This window comes from Octopus bimaculoides, chromosome 15 (genome assembly GCF_046866305.1).
Source record: "Octopus bimaculoides isolate indiv1 chromosome 15, ASM4686630v1, whole genome shotgun sequence".
NCBI classification, from domain to species: Eukaryota; Metazoa; Mollusca; class Cephalopoda; order Octopoda; family Octopodidae; genus Octopus; species Octopus bimaculoides.
Genome location: NC_142942.1, coordinates 14,379,796 through 14,400,951, shown reverse-complemented (window position 1 = coordinate 14,400,951; position 21,156 = coordinate 14,379,796). Strand labels below are relative to the sequence as shown.

The 21,156-nt window shown below is 39.9% G+C and overlaps 1 protein-coding gene across 2 annotated transcripts in view; it reads right to left on the bottom strand.

Annotated features, from left to right (window-relative positions):
- Positions 1-243: 243 nt before the first annotated feature.
- Positions 244-21,156, bottom strand: part of LOC106871052 (zinc finger ZZ-type and EF-hand domain-containing protein 1) — a 90,467-nt gene continuing 69,554 nt past the window's right edge. For both annotated transcript variants that reach the window (XM_089363472.1, XM_089363474.1), the window contains exons 59-76: positions 20,564-20,685; positions 19,439-19,574; positions 18,565-18,618; positions 18,064-18,195; positions 16,507-16,621; positions 15,834-16,024; positions 14,903-15,094; positions 14,702-14,772; positions 13,694-13,804; positions 12,819-13,158; positions 11,096-11,292; positions 9,230-9,348; positions 7,360-7,501; positions 5,930-6,046; positions 5,583-5,745; positions 4,422-4,493; positions 3,885-4,003; positions 244-453 (exon numbers count right to left, since the gene is read on the bottom strand). In XM_089363472.1, coding sequence (XP_089219598.1) covers positions 3,914-4,003; positions 4,422-4,493; positions 5,583-5,745; positions 5,930-6,046; positions 7,360-7,501; positions 9,230-9,348; positions 11,096-11,292; positions 12,819-13,158; positions 13,694-13,804; positions 14,702-14,772; positions 14,903-15,094; positions 15,834-16,024; positions 16,507-16,621; positions 18,064-18,195; positions 18,565-18,618; positions 19,439-19,574; positions 20,564-20,685 — 2,364 coding nt within the window. In that variant the 3' untranslated portion in view covers positions 244-453; positions 3,885-3,913. The remainder of the gene's footprint in view (positions 454-3,884; positions 4,004-4,421; positions 4,494-5,582; positions 5,746-5,929; positions 6,047-7,359; positions 7,502-9,229; positions 9,349-11,095; positions 11,293-12,818; positions 13,159-13,693; positions 13,805-14,701; positions 14,773-14,902; positions 15,095-15,833; positions 16,025-16,506; positions 16,622-18,063; positions 18,196-18,564; positions 18,619-19,438; positions 19,575-20,563; positions 20,686-21,156) is intronic.

Here is a 21,156-nt window from a genome sequence, read left to right as displayed (position 1 = left end):
GGTGAAGTTGATTACTTAGACCCCAGTACTTGACTGGTATTTTTTTTTATCGACCCCATCGAAAGGATGAAAGGCAAAGTTGACCTTGGCAGCATTTGAACTCAGAACGCAAAGACAGACGAAATGAGGCTAAGCGTTTTATCCAGCGTGCCAATAATTCTGCCAGCTTGCCACATTGATATAATAATAATAATAATAATACTAATGATAATAATTATAATAATAATAATAATAATAATAATAATAATAATAATTAGCTTTATGAATGGTGAATAAAGAATGGGAAAGAATTCTAAAATATTCCATATGCCATGCAGTTTGTATTAAAGTGTTTGTAAACACGGGATAATTTCTGGGTTCCATATGTCTCCAGATATTGAAGCCATCGAGTAGATTATTGGAGGAAACACAGCGTAACATGTATCTGAGGGCATACACAGATAAACCAGGAAGCTGCAGAAAAGAAACAAAAGAAGGAGAAAAACAAAAAAACTTAGAAAAGACAGTTTACTATTGTCATCATTGTCATCAACATAATATTAATTTTTTGCAATAGGCACAAGGAATGAAATTCTAGGGAAAGGGGCTTGTTATTATGTTGCTTCTTGTACTTGAGTGGTACTTACTTATCAACCCCAAAAGGATGAAAAGGAAAAGCCCACCTCAGTAGGCTATGAATCCCACACCGACAAATGCCATGTCAGAGAATTTGGTACACAGAAACTATGCCGGCACTTGTGCCAGTGGCACGTTAGAAAATCATTCGAGCGAGGTCGAGCGAGGTCGTTGCCAGTGCCACTGGACTGGCTCCTGTGCAGGTAGCACATAAAATACACCATTTTGAGCATGGCCGTTGCCAGTACTGTGTGACTGGCCTTCGTGCCGGTGGCACGTAAAAGCACCCACTACACTCTCGGAGTGGTTGGCGTTAGGAAGGGCATCCAGCTGTAGAAACTCTGCCAGATCAGATTAGAGCCCGGTGCAGCCATCCGGTTCACCAGTCCTCAGTCAAATCGTCCAACCTATGCTAGCATGGAAAGCGGATGTTAAACAATGATGATGATGATGATGAGATAGATAGATAGATAGATAGATAGATAGATAGATAGATAGATAGATAGATAGATAGATAGGTATATAAGGGGGTGCTGAAAAGTTCTTGGCTTTAAGGGTATCACGAAAGGCCTGGCTGGAGGCCCAACTTTCCAAGTTCTTTTATAGGGCTTAGAAAAACTGAAGGGCCGCTGCAATAAGTGTGTGAATCTGAGAGGCAAATATTTTGAATAAAATCATAATTAACTGATCCTCTATTTTCTTACACATACACATATGTATAAAGAGAGAGGGAGGAAGAGAGAGGGAGGAAGAGAGAGGGAGGAAGAGAGAGGGAGGAAGAGAGAGGGAGGAAGAGAGAGGGAGGAAGAGCGAGGGAGGAAGAGAGAGGGAGGAAGAGAGAGGGAGGAAGAGAGAGTGATGATGATGATGATGATGTACTGTTCCCTGATAGAAAGACCAACGAAAAGGTATTCCATCTGGCGAGAGATAAATATTATTTAAAGGACACAGTAGGTATCTTTAAGTGCTACTAATAGTTTCATATGTTGAGAAACTCCTCAAATATATTCATCAGACACAAACCACACATCACAACAAACTTAAAGAAAAAACTGAATAAGAGAAAGAATATGCAAAAAACTGAAAAGGCTGAATATAGAAAACGCCGAAGGTTAAAAAAACAAAAAAAGTAAAAGTAAAAACGAAAATTTAACAAGTAAAAAAAAAAGGTAAAAGAGTTATCTCCCTTAGATCCTAAATTATAAGGCTTGTATGAATTCACATTTATAGACATTTTAGTTTAAGGTCTAGGGAGCATAACTCTTTTACCTTTTTTTTTTTTCCACTTTTTACATTTTAGGTTTTTGTTTACCATTTTTTTTAACCGTCGACGTTTACTATATGCAGCCTTCTCAGCTTTTTCGTGTTTTTGTCTTTTATTCAATTTTTTTTTTTTTTAGTTTGTTCTGCTTGTAATTCATAAATAAATAAATATATATAAACAAATAATATATATATATATATATATATATATATATATATATATATACAGACACACAAATACCTATGTGTGTGTGTCTTTGAGCCTGTGTTTGTTCCCCCTACAGTTTGGTTATGTCCCTGTAACTTAGTAATTCAGCAAAAAAGACAGAATAAAGTGATGCCCCAGCATGGTTGCAATAAAAGATAAAGATATTTATCACCATCATCATCATCATAATAATCCTTTTCCTGTCCATTTTCCCATGCTTACATGGGGTCAGGCAGCATAATTCATTGAGTCCAAATTTTCTACAGCCAGATGCGTGCCTGCCATCTACCCTGATCTGTTTCCAAGGAAGGTAATTATTTCCCCTCGGCCCACAGAAGAGTGGAAATCGGCAACACCACCTGTATGAAGGTGATGCCTGTTTACAACTCTGACAAGCTTATCAAGATGAAGAGACATGAAACATGAGCTTTCGCATCAGTCACTGGACTGCAGCCATGCTGGTTCACCACCTTCGAGAGTTTAAGTAAAACAAACCCCTCCTTTCAATAATGGGGATGTAAATAAACCAGCATTGGTTGTCTAGCAGTAATAGGGGACAAATACACACACACACATATATGTATGTATAATGCACAGTATATGGGTTTAACTAATCTGGTGGTAATCCCAAAAACTTCCTTTAGTGAACCAGGCTACAAACCAAACAGTAACCAATATACAGGGTGTATGCAATTTATAACATACACACTGGTGCAGACACGTAAAATAATTTATTATACACTAAAATAAATTCTTTTACCAAAATGCTGGCTGTGAATCTTATGGATAGCAACTGGTGAAATAAATATATTCATCTCATACCTCCAGACTTCATATATATATATTAGCATGGGTTGGACGATTTCACCAGTCCTCAGTCAAATCGTCCAACTCATGCTAGCATGGAAAGCAGACATTAAACGATGATGATGATGATGATATATATATATATATATATATATATATATATATATAAAGGGTAAAGACCCCATCTGGTCATGAGTGACTATGGGATTGCACCTGAGAAAGTTCCCCTCCAAGACACAAGTCTGAGCAGGGTTGTTTATAGAAAACCAGCAGTCACCCAGGCTCCCCTCTCCACTCTACTCCACCGATGTTATCCAAGAGAAAGGCAATGGCCGATACAGCTTGGCACCATTGACATCGCAACTCATTTCTACAGCTGAGGGAACTGGAGCAACGTGGAATTAAGTGTCTTATATAAGATGACTTCCTTCATTTCCCATCTACCAAGTCCACTCAGAAGACTTTAGTAGAACACATTTGTCCAAAATGCCAGGAAGTGGGACTGAACTTGGAACCATGTGGTTGGGAAGCAAACTTTTCTGATCACACTGCTATGCCTGCAGCCTTTCCTTTTATTTTTTTTATGCATTTCAGCCGAAAGGCTGAGGCCATGCTGGGGTACCACCAGTAAAAAGCTGCCAGCTGGTGGCTACAGGAAACAGAACCCTGGCCTCTCAGATACTGGCCAAGGGCTCTGTACCATTAAGAAGAAATAAATATACTTATTTCATCTTATTTCACATAATTTTCAAATTCAATTTCTCGTTTATTTTCGTATAATTATCTCATATATCAGAAATGCTTGTTCTGGCTACAACCATCAACCACCATGTTAAACCCAAGATTAACAATCAAAGAATAAGGTTTAAAAAATATTTTTAAACAGATTTCAATATTTTCTCTTTTCTCTTTTCCTGCTTTTTTTTTCTTTTGTTACATAACTTATTAATCAAAACTTGTTAATTAAATAACCAATTAATTTGATAATTACAAGCTTTGGATTTCTGGCATTGCACATTTTTAACTTGATTTTGATTTTCCCAAAATAGCTTCTAACGCAGAATTCTTCACTCCAAGAGCAAGTCCAATAGCAGCGATTACACAAGCACCCTGTAAAAATATATAGAATTAAAAATAATAACAATAATAGTAGTAATCTTTTTTTATTAAAGGCACAAGGCCTGAAATTTGGGGAGAGGGGACCAGTCAATTACATCAACCCCAGCGTTTCACTGGTACTTAATTTATCAACCCCGAAAGAATGAAAGGCAAAGTACTGCATTACTCTCTCTCTCTCTCTCTCTCTCTCTCTCTCTCTCTCTCTCTCTCTCTCTCTCTCACACACACACACACACACACACACACACACACACACACACACACACACACACACACACACACACACACACACACACACAAAACGCCCAACCCCCACCTTTATTATTTACCTGATACTCCCCTGATATCTGTTCCATCTAACATCAAAAGAACTATAATAGAAAGACAAATTCTTTGGGGATGAACTTACATGAAAGACTTTCGCCAGGATTTCTTTGGGTTCTTGCAGAGCGAGCAGGTATTCCTCTTTGATGTCCCATTCCTGAAACAAACAAAAGACATTGTGGTTGTTACTGTTGTTGTTGTTAATTTGTTAAGGTTATCTAACTCCAGGTTAGTCCTGATGATACTGACTACTCATCGAATACATTCCACCTATGACCAACCAGCTGATTTACAAGTATACAGAACTACATTATTTACTGGTGTTTGACCACCTGATCCTTGAGTGGCCTTAACAGCATTTACTCTGTTGCAGGTTTCTGAAGCAGCTGTGTGGTCAAGAAGTTTGCTAGCCACCCACATAGTTTCCAGTGCCCCTGGACTGGCTCCTGTGCAGGTGGCACGTAAAATACACCATTTCAAGCATGGTTGCTGCCAGTACCGCCTGACTAGCCTTCATGCCAGTGGCACGTAAAAGCACTCACTACACTCTCAGAGTGGTTGGCATTAGGAAGGGCATCCAGCTGTAGAAACTCTGCCAAATCAGATTGGAGCCTGGTGCAGCCTTCTGGTTCACCAGCCCTCAGTCAAATCGTCCAACCCATGCTAGCATGGAAAGCGGACGTTAAACGATGATGATGATGATGATGATGATATATATCCATGCCATTGTTGCGTAAAAGCACCCAGTACACTCAGTATAGAGGCTGGCATTAGGAAGAGCATCCCAGCCTTAGAAACCATACCAAAACAGACATGGAGTTTGGGCAGCTCTTTAGTTGGCCAGATCCTGTCAAACCATCCAACTCATGCCAGCATGGAAAACAGACATGAAATGATGATGATGATGATATTGATGGTATATACACACACACACATACAGGATGGCTTCTTTCAGCTTCTACAAAATCCATTCACAAGGCTATGATATTGGTCTAGGGCTATGGTATACAACACTTGGCCAAAATACTGCACAGCAGGACTGAACCCAAGACCACATAGTTGGGAAGAACACTTTTTAATCACACTGTAATACCTGCACCGATACATAACAAAGATTAAACTAACACAAGAGCTGCATCAGTAGTGTGTTACATTACTAATACTAGAGTTAGTACTATTACCAGTGCAGGATGCCAGAGGAATGAAAAGTCAAAAGTGATGCTAAAAGAATGAAGACAATACAAACCACTGCAAGATTTTCGGTATGTAAGAAGAGTTCGGTGAGAGCTCTTTGAATCGGTAGAGGTTGCTGGTTTGGTTGCTGGGATGTAGTTTGGCTGAGTGATACATACAGCTTCCAGAGTGGACGGAGAAGTGTCAAGTTGATCAAACTCTTGTTTTCTGGATGCCTGAAAGTGAGGGTCATCATTACCAAAATTAATTTATTCAATATTCACCACACATACACGCACACACACACACACAAATATGCACATCTGTCAACTGTAAAGAAATATGAAAAACCAAAGGAAAATGCAAAAAAATTTAAATTGCTACAAATATTCACAAGTAAAAGAGAAAGTAGAGACGTACTCTAATTGAATATGGAGTATTCTCAGGAGTAGGAAGATGGTGTTTAATCGTTTCACATGAGTTTGCTTACAAGCAACATGGACCAGGTGGGCCCAGATGTCTTTAATAGGTAAAGATCTGCAGAAGGAAAAAAAATAAACTTAAAACAGTCAAGAAAACAAATACAACATTAAAAACAACATCAACAACAATACAACATTAAAAACAACATCAACAACAATACAACATTAAAAACAACATCAACAACAATACAACATTAAAAACAACATCAACAACAATACAACATTAAAAACAACATCAACAACAATACAACATTAAAAACAACATCAACAACAATACAATATTACTATATTTGATGTCATATAAAATGCATTTTTTTTCAAAAAAAAATGTCTCAGGAAAATCATCCTGGGTCCTATATGCAAAGCTGGGCCTCCAATAAGTAAATTTTCCCCCTGCTCACTACTTCAGGCTAATTTAAATCCAGATGATCTTTTCTACCAAGCTTGACTCCATAATAATATATAAACATTATTATTCTTACTTTTACTGTAAAAAGAATTATAACAATGGACTGCTAGTATGCTTTAGAATATATGTTTTAATGCATTAAGTCTTTGGTGTTTTTTTCTTTTCCCTGAATATGCACTGCTGAGATTGAGGTACATCAAATATGCATGTGTGTCTTTTATGCCGACCGCCAACACCTCTTTTGTTCATCTCCTATGTTCCTGCCTCAAGGCTTTCACTTCATACAGGCCAGCTCAATTTAATTCGTTCTCAGTCGAAAGACACCTGTTTGTTATATTCTTGTTTGTATTTGTAACTGTGTACCATGTTCTCTATTTTTTGTCTTTGTTGCCGTACACATTCGCTAGCTTTCTTACAAAAAAAAATCTAATGCTCTTAGCTTAGGCTTTTTTGGGGGCAACCAGATCAAACTGTCTCAAGTGTAACTGGCCGAAACGGTAAGGACTTCTGGTAACTTGACTGAAGAAAGAAGACCACAAATGACCCATTTTTCATGAGGTAGTGAGTTCAATTCCCAGACTGAGCTGTGTGTTGTATTCTTGAGCAAGACACTTTATTTCACGTTGCTCCAGTTCATTTATCTGTAGAAATGAGCTGCGACGTCACTGGTGCCAAGCTGTATCAGTCTTCGCCTTTCCCTTGGACAACATCGTTGGCATGGAGAGAGGAGTCTGGTATGCAGAGGTGACTGCTGGTCTTCCATAAAACAACCTTGCCCAGACTTGTGCCTTGGAGGGTGCAATCCCATGGTCATTCATGACTGAAGGGGTCATTACCCTTTACCCTATGCACATACACATAGCACAGGAAATATGTACACACCATACAAACATGTTGAATGTCAAAAAAGGAGTAATAGCATACAAATTGTTATATACAGTACAACATAGACGACTTACCTCGATAGATCGGAGAAAAGCAGAGTACGCAGGATCAAATAGCCAGTGGTGAACCGGTCCCTGAAGCCAGCAACCACAGTGAATTTGTAACCCCAGAATGTGTTCTCAGAATCACTGGTGAAGTTATAATACAGAGAGTCACCTGTAACAGAGAGAAAGAGATGAGAAATGAAGGAGATGTAACACTGCAGATGAGGAGGTAGTAAAGAAGTCACATTGTGACAGAGATGCAAGGCTAATAGTGAATGCTTGCGACACAAATGAGGAGATGGTAGTGAAGTCGCATTGTGACAAGGATGGAAAGCTGGTAGTGAAGGGTTGTGACACAAATGAGATCGTAGTGAAGTCACATTGACAGGGATGGGAAGCTGGTAGCGAGGTCACACTGTATCACAGAGACAGAATAGTAATGAGGTTAAGTTGTGACAGAGATGAAAAGGTGGTAGTGAAGTTACATTGTGACACAGAATAATGAGGTGGCAGTGATGATGTCATGTTTTGACAGAGAAGAGATGTTAGTGAGGTTATGTTGCATCAGAGAGAAATGAGAAAGTACAGGTAAGGTAATGCAAGAAAGTGAGAGAGAGAAATGAGAAAGTACAGGTAAGGTAATGCAAGAAAGTGAGAGAGAGAAATGAGAAAGTACAGGTAAGGTAATGCAAGAAAGTGAGAGAGAGAAATGAGAAAGTACAGGTAAGGTAATGCAAGAAAGTGAGAGAGAGAAATGAGAAAGTACAGGTAAGGTAATGCAAGAAAGTGAGAGAGAGAAATGGAGGGACTTCTTTTAAAATAGGAAAACTGTAAATCAGGGAGCATTTTGTATAATATTCTATTTGTGAAAGAAGAAGTTTCCTGTGAGGTAAGGAGTCTCTGTAAGATAGGGAACATCATCATCATAATCATTTAACATCCATTTTCCATGCTAGCATGGGGTGGGTGGTTTGACAGGAGCTGGTGAGTCAGAAAATTGAATCAAACTCCATTTGTCTGATTTGGCATGGTTTCTATGGTTGGATGTCCTTCCTCAAACCAACCACTTTACAGAGTGTACTGGGTGCATTTTATGTGGCACCACATGGGTGCCTTATATACGATGCCAGCACGAGAGCTTTATAAATGGCTTCAGCAAGGATGATTTTTATGTGGCACTTGCACAGGTGCCTTTGATGGGGCACCAGCACTTAAATCTGTTAACAAAGAGAGTTTCTTATTGAAACAAGGAGTTTCCTGGTAAAATATGGGGTCTCCTCTTAAAATAGGGAAACTCCTGTTGAAATGAGAAGCGTCCCACTGTAACAGAGAGTCCACCGTCTATGTAAGGAGTGTCATGTTGTTATTGTTGGCACTCCATCGCTTACGACGTCGAGGGTTCCAGTTGATCCGATCAACAGAACAGCCTGCTCATGAAATTAATGTGCAAGTGGCTGAGCACTCCACAGACACGTGTCCCCTTAACGTAGTTCTCGGGGATATTCAGCGTGACACAGTGTGATAAGGCTGACCCTTTGAATTACAGGCACAACAGAAACAGGAAGTAAGAGTGAGAGAAAGTTGTGGTGAAAGAGTACAGCAGGGTTCGCCACCATCCCCTGCCGGAGCCTCGTGGAGCTTTAGGTGTTTTCGCTCAATAAACACTCACAACGCCCGGTCTGGGAATCGAAACCGCGATCCTATGACCACGACTCCGCTGCCCTGACCACTGGGCCATTGCGCCTCCACAAGGAGTGTCATGTAAAGAAGAGGGTATCTATAATATAAGGAGACTCCTGTAAACACACTGGATCCTCTGTAATGTAGGGAGTTGCTTTTAAAGTGGGGGATATTCTCAGACACAGACATTAAAAGTAACAACAAAAGAAAATGCCCTCACCTGGAACTTGAAACGACGTCCAGTTGCTTCGAGACACACCACTGATCTCATGAACATTGTTTTGGAAATCTGGAGTTGTTGAAAATTCCAGCTCGTCACATCCTTCTTCAGTGGAACACCTGGAAACATTTGAATCAACTACATTATATGCTGAATACATGTGTGTGTGTGTATGTGTGTGTGTGTGTGTAAATGAATATGACTCCAGTCAAGTTCCCTTCTGTGGCACAAGTTTGGGCAAGTTTGTTTATGAAAGATAAGGCTCTCCTCTTGATGCCACCAATGTTATCCAAGGGAAAAAGCAAAGACCGATACAGCTTGGCACCAATGACATTGCAACTCATTTCTACAGCTGAGTGAACTGGAGCAATGTGAAATAAAGTGTCTTGCTCAAGAGCACAACAAACAGCCTGGTCCAGGAATCGAACCCACTACCTCATGATCGTGAGCCCAGCACACTAAACACTGAGCCAGAATATATAATGCTAAGGATAATAAGGATTTATAACAGACACAAACATGTAAAAGAGGGACCACCACCATCTTCTCATCACAAACTCCCAAATAACAACATTAAAGAAGAACTTTTGTTTCAGTTATTTAAGCGAACAGCGACATGCAGAATTATTTTGTCCTACATGAATTATCTAGGCCAATGGTTCTCAATTGGGGTCCTGATGACCCTTAGGGGTCCATATAAAATTATGTTGTTAAAATTTATTAGCAATAAATTGATTATACTTCTACAATACACAAAATATCTAACCATTTTTTTACATCATCATCATCGTTTAACATCCATATTCCATGCATGCATGGGTAGGATGGTACAGAAGCCGACCAGGTAGAAAAACTACCCAAGGCTACTGTGTCTGTTTTGGCAGAGATTTTATGGCTGGATACCTTTCCTAACAGCAACCACTCCACAGAGTGGACTTCGTGCTTTTTACGTGGCACTAACACAGGTGAAGTTAGTTTTGGCATGATTTTTACAGCTGGATGCCCTTCCAAATGCCAACGACATTAAAGTGTGGACTGGATGCTTTTAATGTGGCACCAGCATTGTCAGGGTAACCAAGTAACTTGCAAGACAAGGAATTATGAGAGGGGTAAGGGCATTTGAGGAGGGGAACTTGTGTCAGAGGATTAAAGGTCAGAATGTGACAAAGAGACAGAAGCAGGTGTCTTGCCACAACAGAGGGGGCATTTGAGTTGGTGATCCAGTATCAGATGATGAAAGGTAACAGAGAAGATCAGTCATTTCCTAAGATCAGACCTCACCACTTCATCCTATGTCTTCCTGGGTCTCCCTCTTCCACAGGTACCATCCACTTTCAGTAACAGGCACTTCTAATAATATTTAATTATAAAAATAGAATAGGATTTTTTTTTTAAACATTTAATAGCTATGAGGGTCCACCTAAAGAATCAAGAGGATTCCTAGGTAAAAAAAAAAACGGTTGAGAAACTCTGCTCTAGACAAATAGTGGTATGCAGAATGATCTTGTTTTATACGATCAAGGTAGATAACTCTGATCGTTTCAGTTATGGCAACATGTGCTCCGGTTGATCAGATCAACAGAACAGCTTGCTCAAAAAATTAAAGTTTAAATGGCTGAGTACTCCATAGATATGCATACCCTTGATATAGTTCTGAGAGAGATTCAGCAAAAATCAGAATGTGACAGGGCTGGCCCTTTGAATTACAGGTACCACTCATTTTTTCCAGCTGATTGAACTGGAGCAATGTGAAATAAAGTGTCTTGCTCAAGGACAAAATGCGTCGCCGGGAATTGAGCTCACGACCTTACAATGGCAAGCCAAACACCCTAACCACTAAGCCACGTTCCTTCAAATGCTACTTACATGTTATCAAATGTGACAGTGAGGTAGGAAGCCCCTGGAACATGTATCTTCTCCTCCTCTTTTGTGTTGTTGTCGTAGTTGTGTTTTGACTCGCGGCAGATTACGACATCGTTGTCTTCTTCCAAGAATTGGCAGGCCATCAGCGCCACTTCAGGTAACAAGGCCGGATCACAACGCTTCGTGCCATTCTCGATGGCCTGTTGTCATCATACAAGGAAAAAAATGAAAATCAGAGATATGTTTCGATAATAAAAGGAAATAAAAGAAACAGGTATTATTATTAGTTTGACAGATTCTAAGTAAAAAGATATATTTAAGTCAAATCATTAAAGTGTGTGTGTGTGATTGTGTTATAACTTCAATGTGTTCATTTATTACAAGCGTTTGCTTGCTTGATGTGTTCACTTGTTTCATGTGTTCACTTGTTTCATGTGTTCACTTGCTCTATGCATTTATTTGCCCCATGTATTCACTTGCATCACATGTTCACTTGCATCACGTGATCATTTGCACCCCATGTTCACTCGCATCATGTGTTCACTTGTATCATGTGTTCACTTGCTCCACATGTTCACTAGCACCATATGTTCACTTTCAGCACGTGTTCATTTGCACTACATGTTCACTTGCATCACATGTTCACTTGCATCATGTGATCATTTGCATCACGTGTTCACTTGCTTCATGTGTTCACTTGCATCATGCATTCACTTACTTCATGCATTCACTTGCTTCATGTGATCATTTGCATCACATGTTCACTTGCATCACATGTTCACTTACATCACATGTTCACTTGCTTCATGTGTCCACCTGCTTCATGTGTTCACTTGCTCCATGTATTCACTTGTTTACTGCATTCACTTATTTAATGTGTTCACTTATTACTAAGTGTGGAAACATGGTTGATAGAGTACTCAGCTCGCAATCATAAGGCCATGAGTTTGATTCCCAGCGGCACATTGTGTCCTTGAGCAAGACACTTTATTTCCTACTGCGCCAATAACAACTAAATGCAAGCAAACGCCTAGGCTGAGTTGACAATCATACTGCTTAAGTCCTATAGTCATTTATATACAAACAAGGTGCATGGCCCAGTGATTAGAGTATTGGGCTCTCAATCATAAGGTCACGATTTCAATTCCCAGTCAAGGTAGTACATAGTTGTGCAAAACACTTCATTTTACATTGTTTTACTAAAAATGAGGTTAACCTTGTCATGGACTAGCATTGATCAACCCAAGGCTCTTGTAGAAGACACTTGTTCTTGGTACCACACAGTGGAATCAACCCCAAAGCCTCATGGCTGCAAATTATACTTAGTAAAGGTAAAAAAGGTAAAATTACCTTTTCAAACCATGCCAACTCACAAGGGCCGGTTTCCAAGTTTCTATGGCGTATATATTCCCCACCTGGATGGGATGCTAGTCTGTCGCAGGATTACTCATTTTTGCCAGCTGAGTAGACTGGAGCAACGTGAAATGTAGTGTTTTGCTCAAGAACACAACACGCAGCCCAGTCCAGGAATTGAAACCACAATCTTACGATCATGAGTCCAACACCCTAACCATTAATCCACATGCCTCTACAAAAGTATACTTGACCACTCAGTCATGCCTATATCATCTTTAATGATTCACAACAACAGCAAAGACATGAAAAATAACCAACTTGACCATCATGACCACCACCAAAAATAACAGTCTGTCTATGTGTTACATACCTGGTCAGTCACCTTTTTAGGCAGTACACCATGTAAAAGATCAAATATACAAGATACTTGGTGACCATCAGAAACCCCAAAGAGTTTTGCCTCGACTGGTGCAACATCATCTGGCCAGGCAGAGAGTAAAGACACAAGTAACTGGCGAGAGTAGAGAACAACAATGGCTCTGGTCAGCTGAAGCAGGTAGCTGTCCGACACACGGCTCTTGTGTTCCTTCTGCAACAGTTCAGCACTCTTCTTGTGCCGTTCTTGTTCAATGTCATTCTGAACTTCGTCTGGCAGCGTGATCAGGTCTTCGAAACAGTGTGGCACTTCTTCTGTGGTGCAGCTTGTCAAACTTGAGAGGAATAAAAGAATGAAACGAATTAGGACGGGGCAGAATAGAATGAGATGGAATGATACAGAAGAGAATAGGACAGGATAAAAATGAATGGGAAGAAGAAAGAATAAAATACATTGGATGTAGAATGGAATAGAATAACAGAACACATTAGAATAGAATAAAGAGAATATGAGAGGATAGAACAGAACGCTGAGCCAAGTAAAATCGTTGTCTTCCACACATACAGGCTTATCTTTTCAGGTGCCAGTGCTACTTAAAAAGTACCTGTGCCAGGTACTATGGTGGTGGTGGTAGTAGTAGTAATGTGGTGAAGAGTAGTGGTGGTGGTAGCAGTAAAACTATATAATGTGGTGTGTTGTAGTTGTGTTGTCAGTAGTACAACAGTATATGATTATACAGTAGAGACAGTTGTAGAACAGTATACCAGGTTGAAGGTGGTGGTGATAGTGATGGTGGTAGTAGTAGTAGTAGCAGCAGCAGCAATAAAAGAGAGAGAGAGAGAGAGAGTGAGCAATGTTGTGATACTCACACTTCTTTGATTCCTTTGAATTCCAAGAATTGAACCCCAGAATCTATTGTTTGGTCATTACTGGAGGTTGGTAAGATGTCATCAGAGGAGGTCAGGGGGTCAGTCGAAGAACTGTAGAGGTAAAAACAGGGGAGAAGACAGGGATTACAAAGGTTTATATGGGGAGTAAAATAAGGTGGGTTGAACGTTTGCATAGAACTGAACACCTTTTCATAAAATATATCCATTTCACTCAAATGATTATATCAGTGTGCAAGCATAGTACAAATAAATTATTCTTAAACAAGAATATTATTGGCAGTGACTTCAAAGTTTCAGCCAGTTAAGCCATCATCAGACAATAGCTTAACCACCAATAATATTATTGTTCAAGAATAAGGTGTGTGTCTGTGTGTGTATATATATATATATATATATATATATATATATACATATAGTGTACTGTTCCATGATGGTAAGATCAGCAAAAAAAGTACTCCATTTGGTGAGAGATAAATATTATCTAATAAACACATATGGTTTTTTTATGTGCTACTGTTAGTTTCATGTGCTGAGAGCATATCAAACATTGTTTTATAACATGTCTGGTGTCCCAGCACAATCATCAGACACCGTTCACATGGCATAACAAACTAAATATATGTGGTAAGTAGCTTGCTCACCAACCACATGGTTCCGGTTTCAGTCCCACTGTGTGGCACATTGGGCAAGTGTCTTCTACTGTAGCCTCTGTGTCACACTGAATCTCCCTGAGAACTATGTAAAGGGTATACATGTCTGTGGAGTGCTCAGCCGCTTGCATGTTAATTTTAGGAGAAAGCTGTTCTATTGATCAGATCAACTGGAATTCTTGACATTGTAACCAACAGAGTGCGTGTTTTTTTTATTTTTTTTTTATTTGGCTGGTACTTTATTTGTTGACCCCTGGAGGAATGAAAAGCAAAGGTGACCTTGGTGGATATGATCTTGAGACATAAAGAGTAACAAGTACAATAGCTACACACTGACCTGTCTTCAGCTTTCTTGGATAAGAAATTTTCGACAATAACTTCAAAGGAGTCTGTCTGATGGAATGGGTGCTGAAATGAGGAAAAGACAATTCAACTCAAGTCATCCACACACATATATTTCTCATATACAGGACAATACAACACAATGAAGGAGCCACTATAGAGTCGTCTGACATTCTAGAAATATTATAGAACTTACTGTATTTTCTATGTCTGATAAGTCAGCGAGTACAAGTTTCTCAACTTTCACACTGCTTGCATCTGGGATATCTATGTCCTGCAACTGTCTACTCTGGGATTCCATGCCTCCAAATTTCGGGGACTTTTGGCTTGCTTTCTTGGCATTGTGGATGGAGTTAGATTTCGTCATATATTGCAGCAACATCAACAACTTTAAAAAAAAAAAATCAAGAAATAAATAAACAAACACAAAAATAAATATCTTTAAATAAAAAAAAACAGTTGTTTTTCTTAACTTTCACCTCCTCCCATTAAATTAAATCAGCTCCCACAACCACTTTCTATTGGCCAGTAAAAATAGAATGTGTACTACATCATATGAAATGTGGAGAATTCCAGATAGTACCCTACTATCTGGCAGAAATGTTAGCACGCCGGTCGAAATGCTTAGCGGTATTTCGTCAGCCGTTACGTTCTGAGTTCAAATTCCGCCAAGGTCGACTTTGCCTTTCATCCTTTCGAGGTCGATTAAATAAGTACCAGTTACGCACTGGGATCGATATAATCAACTTAATCTGTTTGTCTGTCCTTGTTTGTCCCCTCTATGTTTAGCCCTTTGTGGGCAATAAAGAAATAAGATAGTACCCTACTATCAAAACCAAGTTAACTCAGTCTCCATGTCTCAAGTACACATGCACCAAAACAGTTCCCGTACTGTAACGGTTAATAAAGGTTTTTGATATAGTCTCACAGCTACATGTTCGAGGGAGGTAGTGTAGTTGATTCTATCGATCCCAGTACTTTATAAGGCTATAGTAATAGACACTTGCTCAAGGTGCCAAGTAGTGGAACTCAACCCAGAACCTTGTGGTTAAGGAGAAAACTTACCACATAGCCACACCTAAAAGTCCAAAAACAAGAACAATAACAGAATATAGAAACGTTCTAACCTCCAAGTCTTTGAGTAACCATTGTTTACTGAGTCCAGTACCCTGACTGGCAAGATCCACAAGACACTGGATTAGCGCTGGATCATAAACATCTTTCACAAAGAGAGCACTAAGATTGGTGAAGATTTGGTAGAGAAGTTTTTGTAACAAAGCCATTACCCAGGTGAGATCCATACAGAGTTTCTTTTTGTCTGCAACAGAAAACAAGAATTTACAGGTATTTTAATGTAGTCCTCAGAGAGATTCAGCATGGCACAGAAATGTAACAAGGTTGGCTCTTTGAAATACAGGTACAACTTATTTTTACCAGCTGAGTGGACTGCAACAATGTAAAATGCAGTGTCTTGCTCAAGGGCACAATGCACTACCAGGAATTGAACTCATGACTTTTACAATCATGAGCTGAATACCCTAACCACTGACCGATACAATGTTGCTTCTTTCAGTTTCCATCAACCAAATACACTCACAAGGGTTTGGTTGGCCTAGGGCTATACAAGAAGACTCCTGCCCGAGGTTTCATGTAGAGGGACTGAAATGTGAAACCATGTAATTATGAAGCAAAACCCTTAACCATGTAATTATGCCTGCCCCTGGGGAAAGATGGAAGAAAATCATAGAAAATGTAAAGAAAGAAAACATCAAAAAAAAAACACTACAAAAGACAACTTACCCTTGAAAATTTTGCACAATTGTTTTATTAAATTAATAACGAGTTCAATGAATTTGTGTTCACACCTGGATATGTCAATGCCCTCGTTAACGACTGAAAAACTGTCATCATCTACCTGTAAGAGATGAAAAACAAAGATGAAAGCCCAAACAAGTGTATTTAGGATCACATTATCTAGATTATCCATTGTTTTTTAATTTTTGTAGCTGTGTAAGAGAAGTGCTAATCTCTAACTGTGGAAGGAACCTGTGGAAGAGGTAGACCCAGGAAGACACGGGACGAGTTAGTGAAGCATGGTGTTTGAACACTGGGCTTCAGAGGTGATGACAAGCGACTGGGGCCTTTGGCGATATGCTGTGCTTGAGAAGACTCATCAAGCTAAGTGAAATTGTAATCGTGACCAATGTTGGTGACAAGTAAAAGGCACCCAATACACTTTGTAATGTGTTTAGTGTTAGGAAAGGCATCCGGCCATAGAAACCATTCCAAATCAGAATGGAGCCTGGTGCAGCTCTCCAGCTTACCAGTTCCAGTTAAACCATCTAACCCATGCCAGCATGGAAAGTGGATGTTATATGATGATGATGATGATGATGATGATGATGATGATGATGATGATGATGAAGATAGTGTGTAATTTTGAGGGATGCTTGGCTGCTATTTCTAGCAGGTAGTGAGACCACATATAGCAATGGTTCTCAAGCTTTTTAATATATCCAGGTCAGATCTAAAACATGGATTTGTTTAGGAGACCCACACCAAAAAAAACGTAAAACACAAGTCAATTAAATAAAAATCTATTATATTTATAGAGGGAAGACTATTGGGGGCTATCAGAAGGATGCTTGAGGGCCACATGTGTCCATGAGAGTCACAGTTGAGAGCTGTTGACATAGAGGCTCCCTCTATTGGCTTGACTAAATGCCATTGTAGATTCTGGTGGTTTTGGATGTAATTTGAGTATGATGAGGTAATCATTAGAGTTGAGTCTGGCTGACCCTCTGGGTCATTACAAAATGCATACAGTTTAGGGGTCTGTGTAGGAGTGTGAAGGTCAACCGGACCAAACCGAATAAGAATAAACACCACATCTCTTCATGCTAAAAGTTAAGGTAGGATTTTAACCAATCAACAAGCTCAGAAAAGTAACAATTAACATATGAATAAGCTGCACTAATCTACTCCATGTCACACTCCACTCCACACCAGACTCCATGCTGCACTCCACACCACACTGCACTCCACACCACACCACACTCCACGTCACGCCACACACCACACCCTACATCACACCACAACACAATCCACATCATGCCACACTCCACATCATGTCACACTCTGCATCACGCCACACTCCATGCCACAGCACACTCTTCCTCGCGCTGCATCGCACCACACTCCGCATCATGCCAGACTCCACATTACATTGCACCACACTACACTCTGCATCACACTACGCCCCACTCCACCACACCATGCCATACCACACTCCACTCCATGTCACACCGCATCCCATTCCATTCCACACGACACTCCACTACCACTCCAAATACTTACACAGTGCACCTTCTTGCTAACCACATCAGCAATCAGTGTCTGACGTTTTTCACAGTAAGTTTTCAGTACAATTCCAGGTTTCTCCTTCTGACCATTCCAACTGTAGTGAATTAATGAGCCTATGGACGGAATCTGTAAAGAGGAGTAGACGGAGAGAAATAGTCAGACAGAGATAACATGAAAGATGGAGATAAAGAAACTGACAGATTGAGGTTCAACAAAAGAGACATGGGTTGGCATGGGTTGGAAGGATTTGACAGTAGCTGGATAGGCAGAAGACTGCACCAGGCTAATAATCATTATTATTAAATCTGTGTTTGTTTTGATATCAAAATTGAAGAAATTGGCCTTGTTTGTAAAAGAGCTGGGTTTGCACCCTCTAAGCAAGTTTCGTTCTTGCACTTTATGGTCAAGTGCAACCAATGGATGTACAGAAATAAACAGATGAGAAATGACAATAAAAGGTGGCAATGATGATAAAAGTGATATGTGCACACTTACGTGAGGGAATCCTGTCAGTACAAACATGCAGAATAAAACCAGTGGGGTACCTTCCTGCAAGTGGAAGAAACAAAAACATCAGTTTTAGGAACAAGCAAGATAACAACAGAGTTTGATTAATCCTTTTGATACCCACCTACACAAGACCACCCTTGGTCCGACGGCAAAAAACTTCCTATTCTGAAGTGGTTTAAATCAGGGGTTTTCAAACTTTTTGACTTTATATTTCAGGCTTTACCTTAGGGACCCCCTTATAAACGCTTATGAAATTTATACATAAATATTTGCTTAAAATAACATATTTTTACATTTATTTATTTAACAGTATTTAACAAATAGGTTTATTGTCAATTAAAAGATTTCGATTAAAAAAACATGTATAAAATCAAATTGCCCATAAAAAGTATTTGCTGTCCGCAGACCACAGTTTGAAAACCCCTGGTTTAAATTATGTAAACAGTCAGACAGACATACTTACTCACACACAAACACACACAAAACACACACACATAGACAAAAAAAACACATGCACACACTCAAATACACACACACATATGTGCACAATGGGATTTGTACAGTTTCCATCTACCAAATTCACTTACAAGGATGTGGTTGGACCAGGGCCATAGCAGAAGACACTTGCCCAAGGTCTTGCACAGTGGGACTGAACCAGAAACCACAGAGTTGAGAAGCCAACTTCTTAACCACACAGCCATGCCTATGCTTACACAAAAACTAAAAACAGGATGGTCACAGATGAAATGCTTTTGACCAAAGGTCATCTACTGTATCACAACTGACCTGGCGTTCAACAACAACAACAACAGCAACAACAATCGCAATAAAAGAAAATTGTACTATAAACATTACATACAGGATTTGAAGCAAGCTTCTCAAAGAGTGGTGAGATGCACTCATAGAGGCAGTTAACCACCACCGGGTTCCACTGTTCAGTCTTGTTCAGCTTTTGTATCATACAAGCAATTGTGCACGCTTGTTGCGTGTTTCCACTGAAATAGAAAAAGAAGATCAGAAAATTCAAGTTCACTTTACATGCTCTGTTAATATGTTAAATCAGTGGAGGCGCAATGGCCCAGTAGTTAGGGCAGCGGACTCGCGGTCATAGGATCGCGGTTTTGATTCCCAGACTGGGCGTTGTGAGTGTTTATTGAGCGAAAACACCTAAAACTCCATGAGGCTCCAGCAGGGGATGGTGGCGAACCCTGCTGTACTCTTTCACCACAACTTTCTCTCACTCTTTCTTCCTCTTTCTGTTGTGCCTGTATTTCAAAGGGGCCAGCTTTGTCACACTGTGTCACGGCGAGCTGGCAGAAACGTTAGCATGCCGAGCGAAATGCTTAGTAGTATTTCATCTGCTGCTACGTTCTGAGTTCAAATTCCGCCGAGGTCGACTTTGCCTTTCATCCTTTCAGGGTCGATTAAATAAGTACCAGTTACACACTGGGGTCGATGTAATTGACTTAATCCCTTTGTCTGTCCTTGTTTGTCCCCTCTGTGAGTAACCCCTTGTGGGTAGTAAAGAAATAACACTGTGTCACGCTGAATATCCTCGAGAACTACATTAAGGGTACACGTGTCTGTGGAGTGCTCAGCCACTTGACGTTAATTTCACGAGCAGGCTCTCTCTCTCTCTCTCTCTCTCTCTCTCTCTCTCTCTCTCTCTCTGTGATCATATTTCTCTTTATGTGGATGAGGGATCAGAATGAATTTAAGTCAGTCATATTCAATTAATAAATTGTAATATCTCCCTCTTTTTTCTCATTGTGTGTGTATGTGTATCTCTCTCTCTCTCTCTCTCTCTCTCACATGCCAAAAAGTAGTCACTAAATCAGCTGCACCCAACTATCACATTCCAGTCGTGGATATATCAAAAGTGAGACAAGATGGTCATGGTTGGAGCACTTTATAAACACAGATGCACATGACTGAGCAAGCATAGATTCATTCAAACAACGTGACACTGAGAATTGAAACTCACTATTCAACATTACAGGCACCTTGGTGAAGAAGGAAATTGATCATTTTCTCGCCAACCTTTGCTGTAGCAGAAGGGAAGTCTGGGAGATCACCAGCCAGGGATTCTATCGATTCATCAGCACACTGAGAAAGAACAAGAGAAAGAACAAGAAAGGAAAACAGATCAGAAAATTTAAGAAAAATTAGGAAAAATTAAACAGAATTCATTCATAAATGGCTCTTGTGGAAAATGAAGAGCCTTTAAAATATTAAGATTAGTGGTTAAAACAAGCAAAATAGTAAACCAACACATTCTCTTTGACTTTTTCCATCTCTTTCTCTTCACCACCGCCACCATAACTATCTCTGCTGCCACCATCACCACCATTAAATAGACCTCATTTAGCCATGAATGACTGTGGGATTGCACCCAGAAAGTTCTCCTCCTAAGCACAAGTCTGGGCAAGGTTGTTTATGGAAGACCAACAGTCGCCCATGCATACCAGCCTCCCCTCTTCACGCCACTGATCTTATCCAAAGGCTCTGGCAGGGGGTGATAGCAAACCCTGTCATACTCTTTAATCACAGCTTTCACTCACTCTTCCTTCCTATTTC